A 14116-nucleotide genomic window follows, 5' to 3' on the forward strand; every position below is an offset into this window, starting at 1 on the left:
CCTGTATTAGTGTGGCGGAAGAGTTGCACAAAATTCTGAGAAGCCTTCTTGCCTTCTGAGCTTTTCAAGGAGGATGAATTTGGTTTCATGAAGGTTTCAGAATTCCATACTTATTTTTTTCTTTATGTTCCTTATGCCAGGGTTAGAGAGTTTTCACGGACCTACTGATGATTATTGCTTAGTTCTTGCTTGCAAATCGACAGGTTCCGGCACTTCCTCAATAAAATCAGCCACTTTTGTGACTGGCAGCTGCTGAACCGAGCCGCTCTGGGAGCTCCGCACCCCTCTGTCATCCCGACGGCAGCGGGACATTTATCCCGAGGCTCCAGAGAAGAGAACGGAGCTGTGGCAGGGTCTGGAGCACCAGGAGCGCTGAGGGAGCTAGAAAGGCGCTCAGCCTGGAGGAGGCTCAGGGGGAATTTCTGGCTCTGCACAACTCCTGACAGGAGGGGGCAGCCTGGAGGAGTCGGGCTCTGCTCCCTGGGAACAGGGACAGGACAGAAGGAAACGGCATCAAGCTGTGCCAGGGGAAAGTTTCGGTTGGATATTAGTAAGAATTTCTTCCCCGAAGGGCGGTCAGGCGTTGGAAGGGGCTGGCCAGGGCAGTGGTGGAGTCTCCATCCCTGAAGGCACGACGTCTAAGGGACGACTGGACCTGGCACTCAGTTCTCTGGGCTGGGTGACCAGGTGGCGATCGGGCACAGGCTGGACCCGATGATCCCGCAGGTCCGTCCCACCCTCAGCGGTGCCGGGGCTCTGCGACTCCGGGGAGGGCGGGATCCGAGGAAGCCACAGCAATGGCGCCCGACCGCGCGCGAGGGCCGCCGGGAGTTGTAGTCCCGGTCGCGCCCAGGTGCGGCGCAGCGCGGGGGCCGCTGGGAGCCGCGGCCGCCCCGGGGCAGGTGCGGCGCCGCTCCCGCCCGAACTACATGTCCCGGGGTGCCGCGGGGCGCGCGCGGCGCGGGCGTGGCGGCGGCGGGGGCGTAGCGAAGATGGCGGCGGGGGCGCTGCGCCCCGCTCCGGGCTGAGCGCGGCGCGGCCCCGCGCGGCCCTCAGAGCGGCGGCGGCGATGTCCGAGCCGGAGCACCTGGGCGGGAAGCGGGCCGAGTCGGCACGGCTGCGGCGGGCCGAGCAGCTGCGGCGCTGGAAGGGCTCCCTGACCGAGCAGGAGCCGGTGGCGGCGGGGGGCGGCCGTGGCCGGCACCGCGGCGCGGGGGGGTCCCGCGTCCGCTTCGAGGAGGGTGCCGTGTTCCTGGCCGCCTGCTCCAGCGGCGACACCGAGGAGGTGAAGAGGCTGCTGGGCCGCGGCGCCCGCATCAACACCACCAATGTGGACGGGCTGACAGCCCTGCACCAGGTACCGGGGCCGGGGAGGCGGCCCGGCTGGGTGAGCCCTCGGTCAGCACCGGGCCGGGGGGCACAGCGGTACCTGCAGCCCCGGCCGGGGGTGTTGGTAAACAAAGGGTTCAGTACGCGTTGGTCCGAGCCCCGTGCGGTGCGTTCACCCCGTGTCAGAGAACAGACCGAGATGGCTCCAGCCGGGCAGTGGGATGTACCAACTTTTCACATGGTTATTAAGTAGGATAATTAGCAAAATAAAGCAGGGGTTTGCAGGGCTGCGGGCTTGACCAGGCAGCCAATTTATTATTTTTTTGAAAACTTAGGATTTGATGGGGGTCTGCTGAAGTGCCAGGAAGATTTCCTGGGAGGAGTGTGAATTTTGCAAGATCAGGGGTGTCTGGCTAATTCGTGTGTTGTGTTTTATCAGAGTTGCTTTGAAGCTCCCCAAACTGCTCCTTGGCAGGGAGCATAGAGTGGCCGCATGGCCGATAAGCAACATAGATTCTATTAATACTCATCCAAATGTGAAGATGGTACAAAGTGGTTGCAGGAATTGGCTGCAGAGCGGTAAAGCCTTGACTGTCAAGAAACATGTGCTGTGTTCCATCCGTAGCTTTTGCTGCTCTTCTATAAATGAGTAGTAATGCAGGGGAACATGCAAAATTGCCTCCGCAGAATATTGGAAAACCTGTTGCTGTCCAAGACTGATTGAGGATTTAGCAGGGTGTGTGAAATCAGTGTCCCAGATTGGTGCATCTGGTCAGCGAAATGAATCTGATTTGGATCCAGGCCAGCTTTACAAAAAAACATTTCTTAGCTCAAGATAGTGTAGATTAAGCATGTAGTGTAGCAACAGGAGTGGGGAAAAAAGCACAGTTTAGGAATAACATCTGGAACTAATGTGTTTGTAAAGAATAATGTGTTAATAGCACAAATAGCAGGATAGTTCTTGAGTTAATCAGGATTTCTTCTTTGCTGGGCTGAAGTTACGGAAGCATTTGGGACATGTACAAGGTGGTTCAGGGGCTTTGCTGGCTCCCGGCTGTCAGGGAGCAAGGGGCAGGGAGATGTATTCATTTTGGTTTAGCCTTCCAAAAATAAGTAGTGAAGTAAAGAGCACGCACGCTTACAGACTGTCAGGTTGAATAGGACTTCAGCTGGCAAAGCAGTGACCTTTGTAATGGCCTTTTTCTTGCTTATTTGTGGAGTTTGGTATAGCAATAACAAATAAATTGCCCTGCGTTAGTAGCCTCCAGTACAGCACGTGTACATTTATTATCAGGTAAATAAGTAGTCCTGTGGACACTGGTAAAAACCAGCCACTGAAAAGCTGATTATTCAAAGCATTTTGACAGCCAAGAAGGTCGAATTTAAGGTGGATATATGGTAGAGATGGGATGAGGGGTTTCCAGCCAGGATGGATTGTGATCCCCTCAGGAGGGCCTGGCTCTCCTGCTGCTGTGGGTACTGTGAGGTGTCTGGTGAAGTGTGCTGGACTCTGATGGCAGGCAGTGAGCTCAGCAAGGTCACACTCTTGGAGACCATGGCAGGCCATGTATTGACAGGCAGGCTGCAAATTGAATTCTGTATACGTAAAGGATACAGAATTGTATCATATGTGCCTTAGGAGCACAGTGTCAGGTGACACTGACCAGTAACACCTAGGGCTTGATACTTGGAAGAGCTTGGATGAGTGAGTGGTGGAGCAGATGCTGGCAGTACCAGCCAGCTGCTTACGTGAAGTGTTTCTTCATAAACTTGACATAAAGGGAGGGTGACCTTACTGCGATTGGAATAAAAACTTTGTTCCAACATCCCATGGATGTAATAACAGTTTTGCTGAGGAGTGACAAGATGTTCTTGCACATCCAAATGGAACAAACACTGTTTTGTTAAAGGTTTTGCTGTGCATGTGTATCCTGAGTCTGTAAATCTCTATCAGATGAAAATGTTTATTAGCATGGTCGGGGAGGTTGTTATGAGTTTCTTTCTCTGAACCTCTCCAAAATAGATTTGTTTTCTTGTTGCTTGGAGAATAATGCTGCCTATGGTAAAGCATCAGCCAAGGCCAGTTAGGCTGGGGATCCCCAGAGCACTGGTTGACAGCTGGAATGATGTAGTACATGTGAGGATATTTAAATAACTTCTCTTAGTACTAGAAACACAATGTTACATTACAGGGCAGATGGTAGTGACAGTCTGCCCTTGTTTAATACCTGTGCAACCAAATGACCACTCAATGTAGAAGGAAATCCTACACATTGAAAAGAGCTGTCTTTATTGACAGAAAGATCAGGTAAAATATTTTTCTTTGGTTAAAGAATTTAATACATGAGACTTGCTCTGGATGAGCTATCAGGTATTTTTAGCTAATGGAAGGGTTAACCAAGTCAATTGACTTAATTTGTCAGAGTCGGCAGCTGCTCCCACAAAGCCTAAGACCAATCTTACAAATCAGGTTAGTTTGTTTGAAGTGCAGGGTGGCCCCAAATATTGTGTGTGTTCATAAAGGTAAAATTACACTTGCTCTGGTATCTGGGCCACTGTGGCTAAGACCCATTGTGTACTTGCTGTGTGAGAAGCTGGCTTGGCTATTTATAGCCACAAAGCTATATTTTGAAAATAACCTTTTAAATTACAAGTGATGTTTCTGAGCCTGCAGCCTGTGTCACTGCCCTCTTTGGAAGCATCAGGTGCCACACAGACCTGCACTACAGACCGTGTCTGGAACCTGTAGGGTGGCTTCAACTGTACTTTGTCTACCTCAGTGCCTGCAGAACGTTGCTGGAGGAACATCAGTCCTGTATTTTCAGTTATTAACTTAATTATATTCACTGAATTATTTTTGACAATGGTTTTGTGTCTAATGCAGAATGGAAAGGGAGATATAAGTTAAATGTGAGTGAACATTTAGAAATCATCAAGAAAACTGCTACCTGTTGGTGAAATGAGCTATTGGTAGCAGTTGTACTTCTCTGGTGTTTGCAGGTGATGGGAAATGGGTATAAACTGCTCCTCTGTCTCCCAGGTGACAGATAAAACCAAAGAGTAAACTCATATGAAAATTGAGTCTTAAGGGAAAAATATTCTGCTGCTTCTGGTTGGGAAAGCATCTCCCAATGTAATAATAGCAATGCTTGTTTGTCTTCAAGGACTGGTTCACAAAGGATGGCAGCAAAGATTGTTTATCCTCTGTCTGCCCTTTGATGATTTACTCTCTGTTTCCCTTTGGCCTGTTCCAAGGAGAAGTGAGTTGCTCATGAAATAACTCCTGTGTCATTTACAGTACTCTGCAGTACCTTGGTGCTTGCTGTTGACTTTGTTTTCAGGTGCTGGGTGCCTGTGATAATTCAGGAGCTGCTTCCTGAATAGTCAGGTACTTTGTGCGGTAACTCTGGGTTAGGTGGAGGCTGTTTGTTGTTCTCAGTTTGTTATTCCTCCTTCTGAGCCAGAGTTATAAAACTGCAGGCATGTCTGGTTGCTCCTCAGAGCTTTATAAGGTGGCATCTGTGTCAAAAGGTTTGGGCAATTTTCAGTTGCTGCTCAGCAAGTTTGCAATTTTCTCATACAGGTTGTGTGCAGCCATAACAAAGCAGGAAGCAGCAGAATTTTTGGACAGTCCAGAAACCAGACAGAGATATTAAGAGAGCACTCTGCCCATCACAGCAGTCTGGAGACTTGGAAGAGTCACTGAGGTGCTAACATTGGAACAAAATCTGGAGACTGAGCAGGGAAGGAGGAAAGGATTTCCCCACCACTTCCATGTTCAGCACTCCTCCATATCCCTAGGTGCCACAACTACACACTTTCAGAACACTTTCAGGGATGGTGACTCCATTATGTCACTGGGCAACCTTTGCCAGGGCCTGACCACCCTTTTGGCAAGGACTTTTCCATAAGATTCAACCTAAACCTCCCCTGGCACAGCTTGAGGCTGTTCTCTCTCCTCCTGTCCTTGTTCCCTGGGAGCAGAGCCCCACCTCCCCCAGGTGCCCCCTCCTGTCAGGAGTTGTGCAGAGTCAGAAGGTCCCCCCTGAACCTCCTTTTCTCCAGGCTGAGCCCTTTCCCAGCTCCCTCAGCTGCTCCTGCTGCTCCAGCCCATTCCTCAGCTCCCTTCCCTTCTCTGGACACAAAATTTCTTAATCATCCAAAGGCAGCAGCCAGTCTGTGCCTTGAAAGGTGAGGAGGTAACACAACTTACAGTGGCTTAATAACTCTGGAATGAATGTTCAGGTGCCCCATCTTTGGGGCATCACAGCTGTGTTTTAAGGTAGTTCAGCTTCTGATCTTTAAGTTGGTGATGATAGCATCATAAATCAGGCTGCATTTTTTAAGATTGGGTGGCTGCATTGCCTAAAAATACATTCATTCCTGGAATAGAAGGTTATCTAGGGAGAGTCATACCTTTCCCACTGTGCTGTGCAGAGTTCCTTTCTGAAGGTGTTCTTCTGCCAGGAAAAATAAAAGTTGCAATCTTCTTGTGCTGCATGTAACACTGCTTGTCAAAGTGAAATACACCACTGTCAAATACAGGGTTTATTGCTGGGGTGAGTGTAATGGGGTTTTTGGGTTCCAGTTATAAATAGGAATTTAGTAGCATGTACCATCCCACAGGGCTCAGAATAAAGTGAGATAGCTTGGAAAATGCCTACAATACACAAGGAATTTATGAAACAAAATAGTTAAAATCTGAAGTGCTGTTTTATCAGCCTCATGCTTTTATTTTCTTCCTTTTGGCTTACTCAGTCCCTGTTTTGCCTTGATGTTTTCATCAAGGGTTCAATTGTCTTTCCCTTGCATCTCTATTTCCAAGCAATCTCCTGAGTGGGCAGAATTAACTGTAGACTACACAAACTAACCTTGAGCTGCAGTTAGAGCCTGGGACAGCTGCTGCTCCTGGCAGCAGGGCAGGAAAACCTTCCCCTGGTTTGGTTTGGGGCACTTTCCACTGGTTGGTTTGGCTTCTGGAAACCGAAGACAACCACATCATTTACTCAGTACTGGGTGCCTGGGAGGAAACTGCATTTTAGTAAGTAGATGGGTATTTGGGAGGGGAAATGTGCATCTTCATTGCTTCCTTCCTCAGCCTTTGTTTATCTTACCCAGTGGTTCCATGCATCAGGCTCTGCTGCTCCCCATAAACACTAAGCAAGGGAGCCGGTGGGATTTTCAGCAACAGCTTACTTCATGGCAGCAGCTGCAAGTGCTGACCCTGGTCCCTTAGTGCTGCCTGTGGAAAAGTTCTCATCTCCACTAGAGCTGTTGGGCAGTCTGGAGTTCTGGCCTCATGTGGAAAGCTCATTTGGAAAGCAAAGGTATTTTAGGGAAAGCTTGTTATGCCTAATGTGTGCTGAAAGCTTTCTGACTTGTGCAGATGAAATTCTTGAGCCTGCATCAGAGATGGAGACAAGTTTTCCATGCTGCATACTTGTCTGAATCAACATGCCTTGATAAGATTGAAAGCCAGCTCAGCAGAAATGCAGGAATTAGCAATGAATGCAGTGCCTGGACAGTCCCTGCTCCAGCAGCACAGGGTACTTCAGCTCCTGCTGGCATGGCTGGAAATGTTCAGTGTTTCTGCTCAAACATTCAGTACATTTATGTGCAGAACTCTCAGCTGTAACCTAGATGAAGCTCCCATCATCCTGGCATTATTTTTTGCAATTTATAATGTCTTTTGCTTATTTTAATGGGGAGTGTTTGGGCTGGGATCTGTTTCTATTTCATACAGTTTTAGAGATTTAGGATTCAGACTAGGTACTGTGGGGTTGTGAGACATCACAAGTGCTGTGCTTTGTAATATACAGAGATAATATTAACTGACTAATATTAAAATATAGGACTTCTGAATTGGTATGCTGGCTCCCAGTTGAGGATTATTATATACCATAAGTCAGAAAGGCCTGTCAGACTATGCATATTAGAGCAATCAGTTTTAAGAACGTTGGGAGAGGGGAATATTATGTAAGTGGTTGTATAAATTGGTATTTTATTCTTTCTAACTTTTGAATACAAATGAGGACAGGTGGAGCATTAAATATTCTGAAACATAGTTTTAAAAAAAAAAATGTGTTTGTGCAGAGGGCTGGGGTAAAGAATGAAGGAGAAACCCAGAGCCTTTCAGGGGAATGGCAGCCCCTGCTATGCAGTGACAGGATCCCCAGCTGAGTGAACCTTTTGACCTAGTGATGATGGTATGGCCCCAGCACGGTGAGAGTGCCCAGTATAAATCCTGGGATCTGAGTCTGCAGTTTATTTTCAGCTGTCCTTCTAAAGGGAGGTGCCACAGCTGTCCCTGCAATCTCCTTTCTTGGGCTGCAGCAAACTGATCTGCACGGGGAGGAAAGGTGCAGCTTGCCCGAGGAGCTGGGCCTTGTGCCTTAGCAGGAAAACTTCACTTGCTAAAAATTTTGAGACCGGATTGGACAGGGCTTTGAGCAGCCTGGTCTAGTGGAAGGTGTTCCTGTCCATGGCAGGGCATTCAGTGAGATGGACTTTAAGGTCCCTTCCAACCCACGCCAGTTTGTGATTATGTGAAGGAACAATTTAGTGGCGATTTAGGTGCCGGTTTTCATGGGGCTCACTTGAGCATGAATGGACTTAAGAACAAGCTCATGGTGAGTATAGTCTGTCTAGGCCTGTGCAGAGATGTTTCAAGGTGCTGTGAGCTTAAAATGGAAGCAGTGGAACCCAGAGTATGGCTGTGAGATGAAGCTCCAACCTGCACAGCTTCAGGGAGCCAAATTTTATTTCTTCCATCCACTCCTGAGATGTCCCTCCTCTCACTGTAGTGAAACACGACCTTTCTTAAATACCTAATTCTTCAAATGTTTTTCAGAGGAAATTTGCTTTTCTGCATTTCCAAGCTAATGAGCACAATACGACACATTGCTAACGCCAGATCCAGGGAGTCAGGTTTCTCTTTTTGCATCAAGCTGTTGACAATCAAGGACATCAGAATTCCTGATGTAGACACCTATGTAATTTTTCATGTCAGTTTTCATTCATAATAACTATAATGTGCAGTGCTTACAGGTGATCAGTATTTTAGAGAATAAATCTGTGTTCTCTTGTTAAATATTTTCCTGTTAAACAAATTTTGGAAAAATCAGTCTCCTTCCAGCTTTAAACTCTATAGTCTTTAAATATAGTCTTTGCTGCTCTGAAAACAACCAAAACAACTGAAAATTCACACTTTAAGAGTAAATGGTATGGTTTATTTTTCTTTAATGCTGATTTGTTTGGGATTTTTGTAGCTTGTTTCCTGTGGCTGGACAAAACAGAACACTCTTAACTTCTAGGAGTTTCACTGGAAATATTTCTATAATACAATAAGCTGACCTTGCAGAGGGACACAAGCAGCTTCAGCATTGCTTTTCCAGCATTCAGCCTTGCTCATAAATCTTTGTGAGATGTACAGAATGCAGAGTGACCACCTGCCATTAGCTTTTTATGTGTCACTGCCTTTTCAGGGTAAAACTAAACCTGGTCCCTGTCTGATCTCCTGAGCCAGAGCATTGATTTGCCACAGTGATTGCTCATCATCCATTTCTGGAATCTCTCTGAAGCCACCTCCTATTTATAATTTGTCATTCCCTGCTGTATCAGTTAATGTGATTTTGTATCAAAGACTGATGGGTTTTTACATCTGCAATGGTGGGATAGCAGCAAGTCCTAGTCCAGGCTTGTCTAAACACAAGTGCTGGCTTAGTGAGGGGCTCTAGCAGAGAGGTGACTGTGTGTGGGCTCTGCCCATACCTGGCTAATGTCTGTTTAGTTTGGACTTGTAAATAGAGTAGCATCACCCAGAGGAATGTAAACTAGCATGAAGCTGGTAGGGCCTGCATAGGGAGCTGCTCCCAATTCACCACATGGGCTTTGTGCTTGAATTGAAGCATCCAGAAGTGCTGCTGGTTTCATTCTGAAGTCAAAGTATGAAGCATCTTCATCTTCCAGGATTTCAATTCATATGGATTGTCAGCCTTACCCAAAGCAGCTATTAGTTATGAATTATCTCAAATGACAATTATAAAAAGCAGGAACTTTATTTAAAAAGTGGCTTTTTACACAGGCAGGTAGCAATAGGACAGGGGGAAACAGTTTTAAGCTAAAAGGGAAGAGGTTTAGATTGGCTATTGGGAAAAAAGTCTTCCCTGTGAAGGTGGGGAGGCCTTGGCACAGGCTGCCCAAAGAAGCTGTGGTTGCCCCACTCCTGGAAGTGTCCATGGCCAGGTTGGACAGGGCTTGGAGCCACCTAATGGAAGGTGTCCCTGCCCATGGCAGGGAATGGAACTGGATGAACTTTAAGTTCCTTTCAAACCCAAACCAGCCTGGGATTCTGTGATCTCTGACAATTTGATACTTTATGTGAGACATGTAAACAGAGATTTCCCCTGTAGAAGATCGGTGGAACAGGGGAGCTCTCACCCAGCTGGCTGTGAGTGCTGTGGCTTGCTTTAATTGTTTTGGTATACCCAAATATATATGTGCATGTATATATTTATATCATTGCTCTGAGTTACATTTTTAGCAGAGACCCTGCTTGTGCCAACAGAAATAATCAGAATATTTATCTTAAATACTGTTGTGGTACTGGAGGATGAAATGTTCTAAATTTTTATCTAACAAGCCATTTTTTCTACCCCATTTGCTCTGTGGTTTCTGTAAGTGAGATGGCACACTCAGCGTAGACAGCTTTGGTGTTTTTGTGGATAGCACCTAAATCTGAGCAACTGGTTACATTAGCAGAACAAATACATGTGCAGGAAGAGGTGCACATCCTGAGCCTGGGTAGGAGTCTGACTGCACCTGTGATACACTTCACGCTTGCCAACTGTGTGATTTAATTTTTTTTTTCAAGTGCTGTGAACATGCCAGTAGTAGTTTCTGCGATAGTGAACCCTAGGCCCTTACTTGAGCCTTTTAATGAATATCACAAGTGACGTTGGTATAACTGACGTGTTGTCTTAATGTGATCATTTGTGTTACCAAAAAATATTCCGCTGGCCAAGGTGCTTTCAAAGCAACTTGATGGCAGTGACATGCTACGTTCTAGCCTATTACCAGATCATCTTCCATTTTTTATGCAAGATGTGCGTTTAAAGAGTCTGCAGCAAATATTTCAAGCAGAATTATGAGTTCTGGGCTGAGTTAGCTCTCTAGAACAGAGATAGAAAGAGCTGCTGACTTGCTTCCAAAGGAGACAGTGACTGGGTTAAACCTTCAAAGCTGGTTCCATCACTTAATGCTGGCTTTCAGTTCTTCCCTGGCTTCATGCTCCTTCCCTGTGTTCTCAGGAAGCCGACTGATCTGCTCCGTGCTTCAGCCAGCTTGACTTAGTGTGGGCTGATGTTCTCATCATACCCTTTTAGGGGATTCTCTGTACCCTGCAAGGCTTTGAAAGGTAGAAGTTGTATTCAAAGGGACTCTTTCAAAGGCTTTTAAGAGGCAGAAAGTCTCTGTTGAGTTGCAGAGTCTTCCAGACAGTTGTATGGATGGTCTGTAGAAGCAGTTTATTGTGGCTGGCTGGCCTCTGTCCCTTTGTTCTCCCTGAGAGCTTGGCAGGTTGTTTGCTGCAGAGCTGCTTTACAGCCAGCTGCCCCAGTCTGTGCTGGTGCGAGAGCTTGTTCTGTCCCGGGGCAGGACACTGTGTGCCTCTGTTCATAAACCTCCATCAGTCCCTTTGTCCAGTTTATGTAGGTCCCTCTGAGAAAGCTCTCCTGCCCCAGCCATGCCAGCAGTTTGATATCATCTGCAGACTTGGTGAGAGTGTTCTCTGTCCCCTAATTGGTGTTAATCGAGTTTGTTAATGAAGACATGGATTTGTATTGAACCCATATTAGTCCTGAGGGATGCTGCTGGTAATCAGCTGCTGGCTGGACTTTGTACAGTTTATGTGCCTGATATTCTCGCCAACATCAGTCATCTGCTTCTGCAATCCATCTCCTGCCTGTTGAAAACACTGGCAGAGACAGTGTCAGAGGTGTACCACACTTGCTCTCCCATCTTCCACACAGGCAGCTTGGAAGACAATCAAGTTAGGCAAGATTTGCCACTGGTAAATCCATGCTGGCTGTTCCACCTCCTGCTGGAAATGGCTTTCAGGAAGATTTATTACACAGCCTTTCCAGGGGCTACGGTGAGACTGAGATGTCTGATGTTCCCTGGATCCTTCTGACATGGTAGGGTGATGTTTGCGTGTCATCAAGTCTTCCTTTGTCACCATGACATTTGAAAGTTGACAGTGATTTGCAGTGACATCAGTCATCTCCCTCTAAAGCCATGTCTGCTTCCCACCTGGTCTCAAAAGTGGTCCGTGGTCACTCTTTCGCCCTCCTTCCCTGGTCGGGGCTCTGGTGCTGTACATTGGAGCTAACAGGACAAGTCTGTGCTTCCTGGAACCTGCACTTTGTCCATTCCCTCGAGCACGTGTCCATCTTGTTGGATCAGGGCTGTGTCTGGAGTGCTGCTGGAGTTGTGGGCCTGCAGGAAGCTTCAGCTATACTTGCCTCTGACTCTTTGCAGTGACTGTAAGACATTCCTAGAATCACAAAACTATGGAATGGTTTGGGTTGGAGCAGCCCTTAAAGATGGTCTTGTTCCAGCTATGGCAGGGACATTTTCCACTAAACCAGGTTGTTCAAAGTCCTGTCCAACCTGGCCTTGGACACTTGCAGGGTTGGAATACTCCTGTGAGCACAAACAAACCATTTGTAGGGCATTTTCCTGATTTCCTTATCTCCCTGATTTTCCCCTTCACCAGTCCTGCCCTGCCTCTCCCCCCACTGTCCCAAAATGTAAGTTTCATGGTGAAGTCCCTGCCAGGAGGGAAATAGGAGATGTTCTTTCCACTTGACTTGTCTCCTCGTTCTTCAGCATGCAGTCCTGCAGGAACACAGCCAGTGAGCAGTTGCTGTTGTGTCATACCTGTGCCTTCCCCACTTTTTGGTGCAAACTTGCACAGTGACTTCACCATCAGTTCCAAATGGCTTGTCTGTCAGCTGTGATTCAGTTCTAAGGCATGTTGTGACCTCTGTTCTTCAGGGGCAGACACGCAATCAGAAGTGCTGCTACGTCATGTCTCCCAAGAGAGATGATGACTGTAGATTTCTGCTTTCTGCTACCACTTTGGTAAATGTTTCTTCCCCGTCCTGCAGCACAGACATCAGTGGCTCCTAAGGTTGGATGTATTCTCTTATAGAACTTGGCTGTCTTAATTTTATTAATGGGCTTAGTAATTCCTTCCAGTTGCTGAGGAATGCTTCTCACTGCTACAGTGTGCTGACACTGTAGGAAATGCTATAAAGCTGAACAGACATTTTTGGTTCCTGAGCCCACTTTAGTGGAGCCCTTTCTACTCTCAGTCCAGCTACCAATTTAATCACTACTGCACTTCAGATATTAAGTGTTGCTCAGTGCTGTCTGAATATGGGAAGGGAGTGCAGGAGGCACCAGGTAGGGGCTGGGCTCTGGGAGGATGCACTGTGAGCAATAGCTGCTCAAGACTGAATAGCCATAAGTCAGCAGGCTCAGCTTGGTCCTTGCTAAAAGAATGTCTCAGTCCCACTTGCTTAACCTCAGCATTCCATGAGCTTGTCACAAGTCAGTCCCATGTGCCCAGCTGACACATGTGCCACCCTGGGGGGCTGGGTTTGAGTAGCTTTGAGTGCCAAAGCTTTGTGCAGGCAAAGCCTTGCTTCTGCCAGCAGGTGAGGAAACTGGGCTGGTGGGTGGGAGTCAGTGGCACCTGTGGTTTGGAGACCAGCAAGCAGGGCAGTTAGGGGAGAGCAGGGCTTGGCAGCTGCAGTCCCTCTCTTGGACTAAGTGGAATAACCTCTGACTAGGAGGGGAAGGAACCAGTGAGGATAACTGCCCTGTTTGACAGCTTGTGGCTCTGTGTTCTTTTGGATAGTCCTGGGTGGGACTGTTTGTTTGCTGTTCCTGGGCAGTTCCACCATGTGTTGGCTGCTCTGCATCCCCAGGTGCTACTCCAGGGCTACCCAGGTGCTTTCTGGACCAAAGTGCTGCTCTGAGGCTTCAGACTTGCCTGGAGCTGTTGAGCTTGTGCCAGGACATATGTCACTTGCCTACCACTGGTAGGCAACTACTACTTGAACTGCCATTTGTTTCCCAGACCCTCTAGTAACTTAATCTCATTAATTCAGTGAAGAGCTGAAAGGCAGTCGAGTTCCTGCCAGGTCCTCAGAGGTCCACTTTTCATCCAGGTGCCCTGGGGCCAGGAAGGCCAGTGGTGTCCTGGAGTGCACTGGGATGAGCATTCCCAGCAGGAATCAGGGAGGGATCCTGCCCCTCTGCCCAGCCCTGGTGAGGTACATCTGGGGTGCTGTGTCCAGGTCTGGACTCCTCAGGACAGGACTTCCTTCCTCAGGAGGGTCCTGGAGCGAGGCCAGCAGAGGCTGTGGAGATGAGCAAGGGCCTGGAGCATCTCCCTGCCAAGGAAAGGCTGAGGGAGCTGGGGCTGTTCAGCTTCGAGAGGAGACAGCTGAGATGGGATCTCATTCCTGTCAGTGTCTGCAGGGAGGGTCAGAGCAGGGCCTAGGCTCTGCTCCCTGGGACCCAGCACTGGCACAAGAGGAATGGACAGGGGCTGATACCCAGGAAGTTCCACCTGGATATGAGGCAGAAGTTCTTCCCTGTGCAGTGACTGAGCCATGAACAGGCTGACCAGAGAGGGTGTGGAGTCCCCCTCACTGGGGATATCTTAGACCCATCCTAGGTCTAATAATCCTGGGCCATGTGCTCTGGGATGACTGCT

At 47.9% G+C, this 14116-nt stretch overlaps 1 protein-coding gene across 7 annotated transcripts in view; it reads left to right on the top strand.

The window, feature by feature from the left end:
- The first annotated feature begins 941 nt into the window (after positions 1–941).
- PPP1R12B (protein phosphatase 1 regulatory subunit 12B) overlaps positions 942–14116 on the top strand; it is a 131395-nt gene continuing 118220 nt past the window's right edge. For 2 of the 7 annotated variants that reach the window (XM_041489520.1, XM_041489521.1), the window contains exon 1: positions 943–1357. In XM_041489520.1, the coding sequence (XP_041345454.1) occupies positions 1070–1357 (288 nt within the window). In that variant the 5' untranslated portion in view covers positions 943–1069. Of the gene's footprint in view, positions 1358–14116 lie in introns of all 7 variants that reach the window. The other 5 variants (XM_041489518.1, XM_041489517.1, XM_041489519.1 and 2 more) reach the window with 5 other exon arrangements.

This window comes from Pyrgilauda ruficollis, unplaced genomic scaffold, assembly GCF_017590135.1.
Source record: "Pyrgilauda ruficollis isolate IOZ18807 unplaced genomic scaffold, ASM1759013v1 scaffold95, whole genome shotgun sequence".
NCBI lineage: Eukaryota > Metazoa > Chordata > Aves > Passeriformes > Passeridae > Pyrgilauda > Pyrgilauda ruficollis.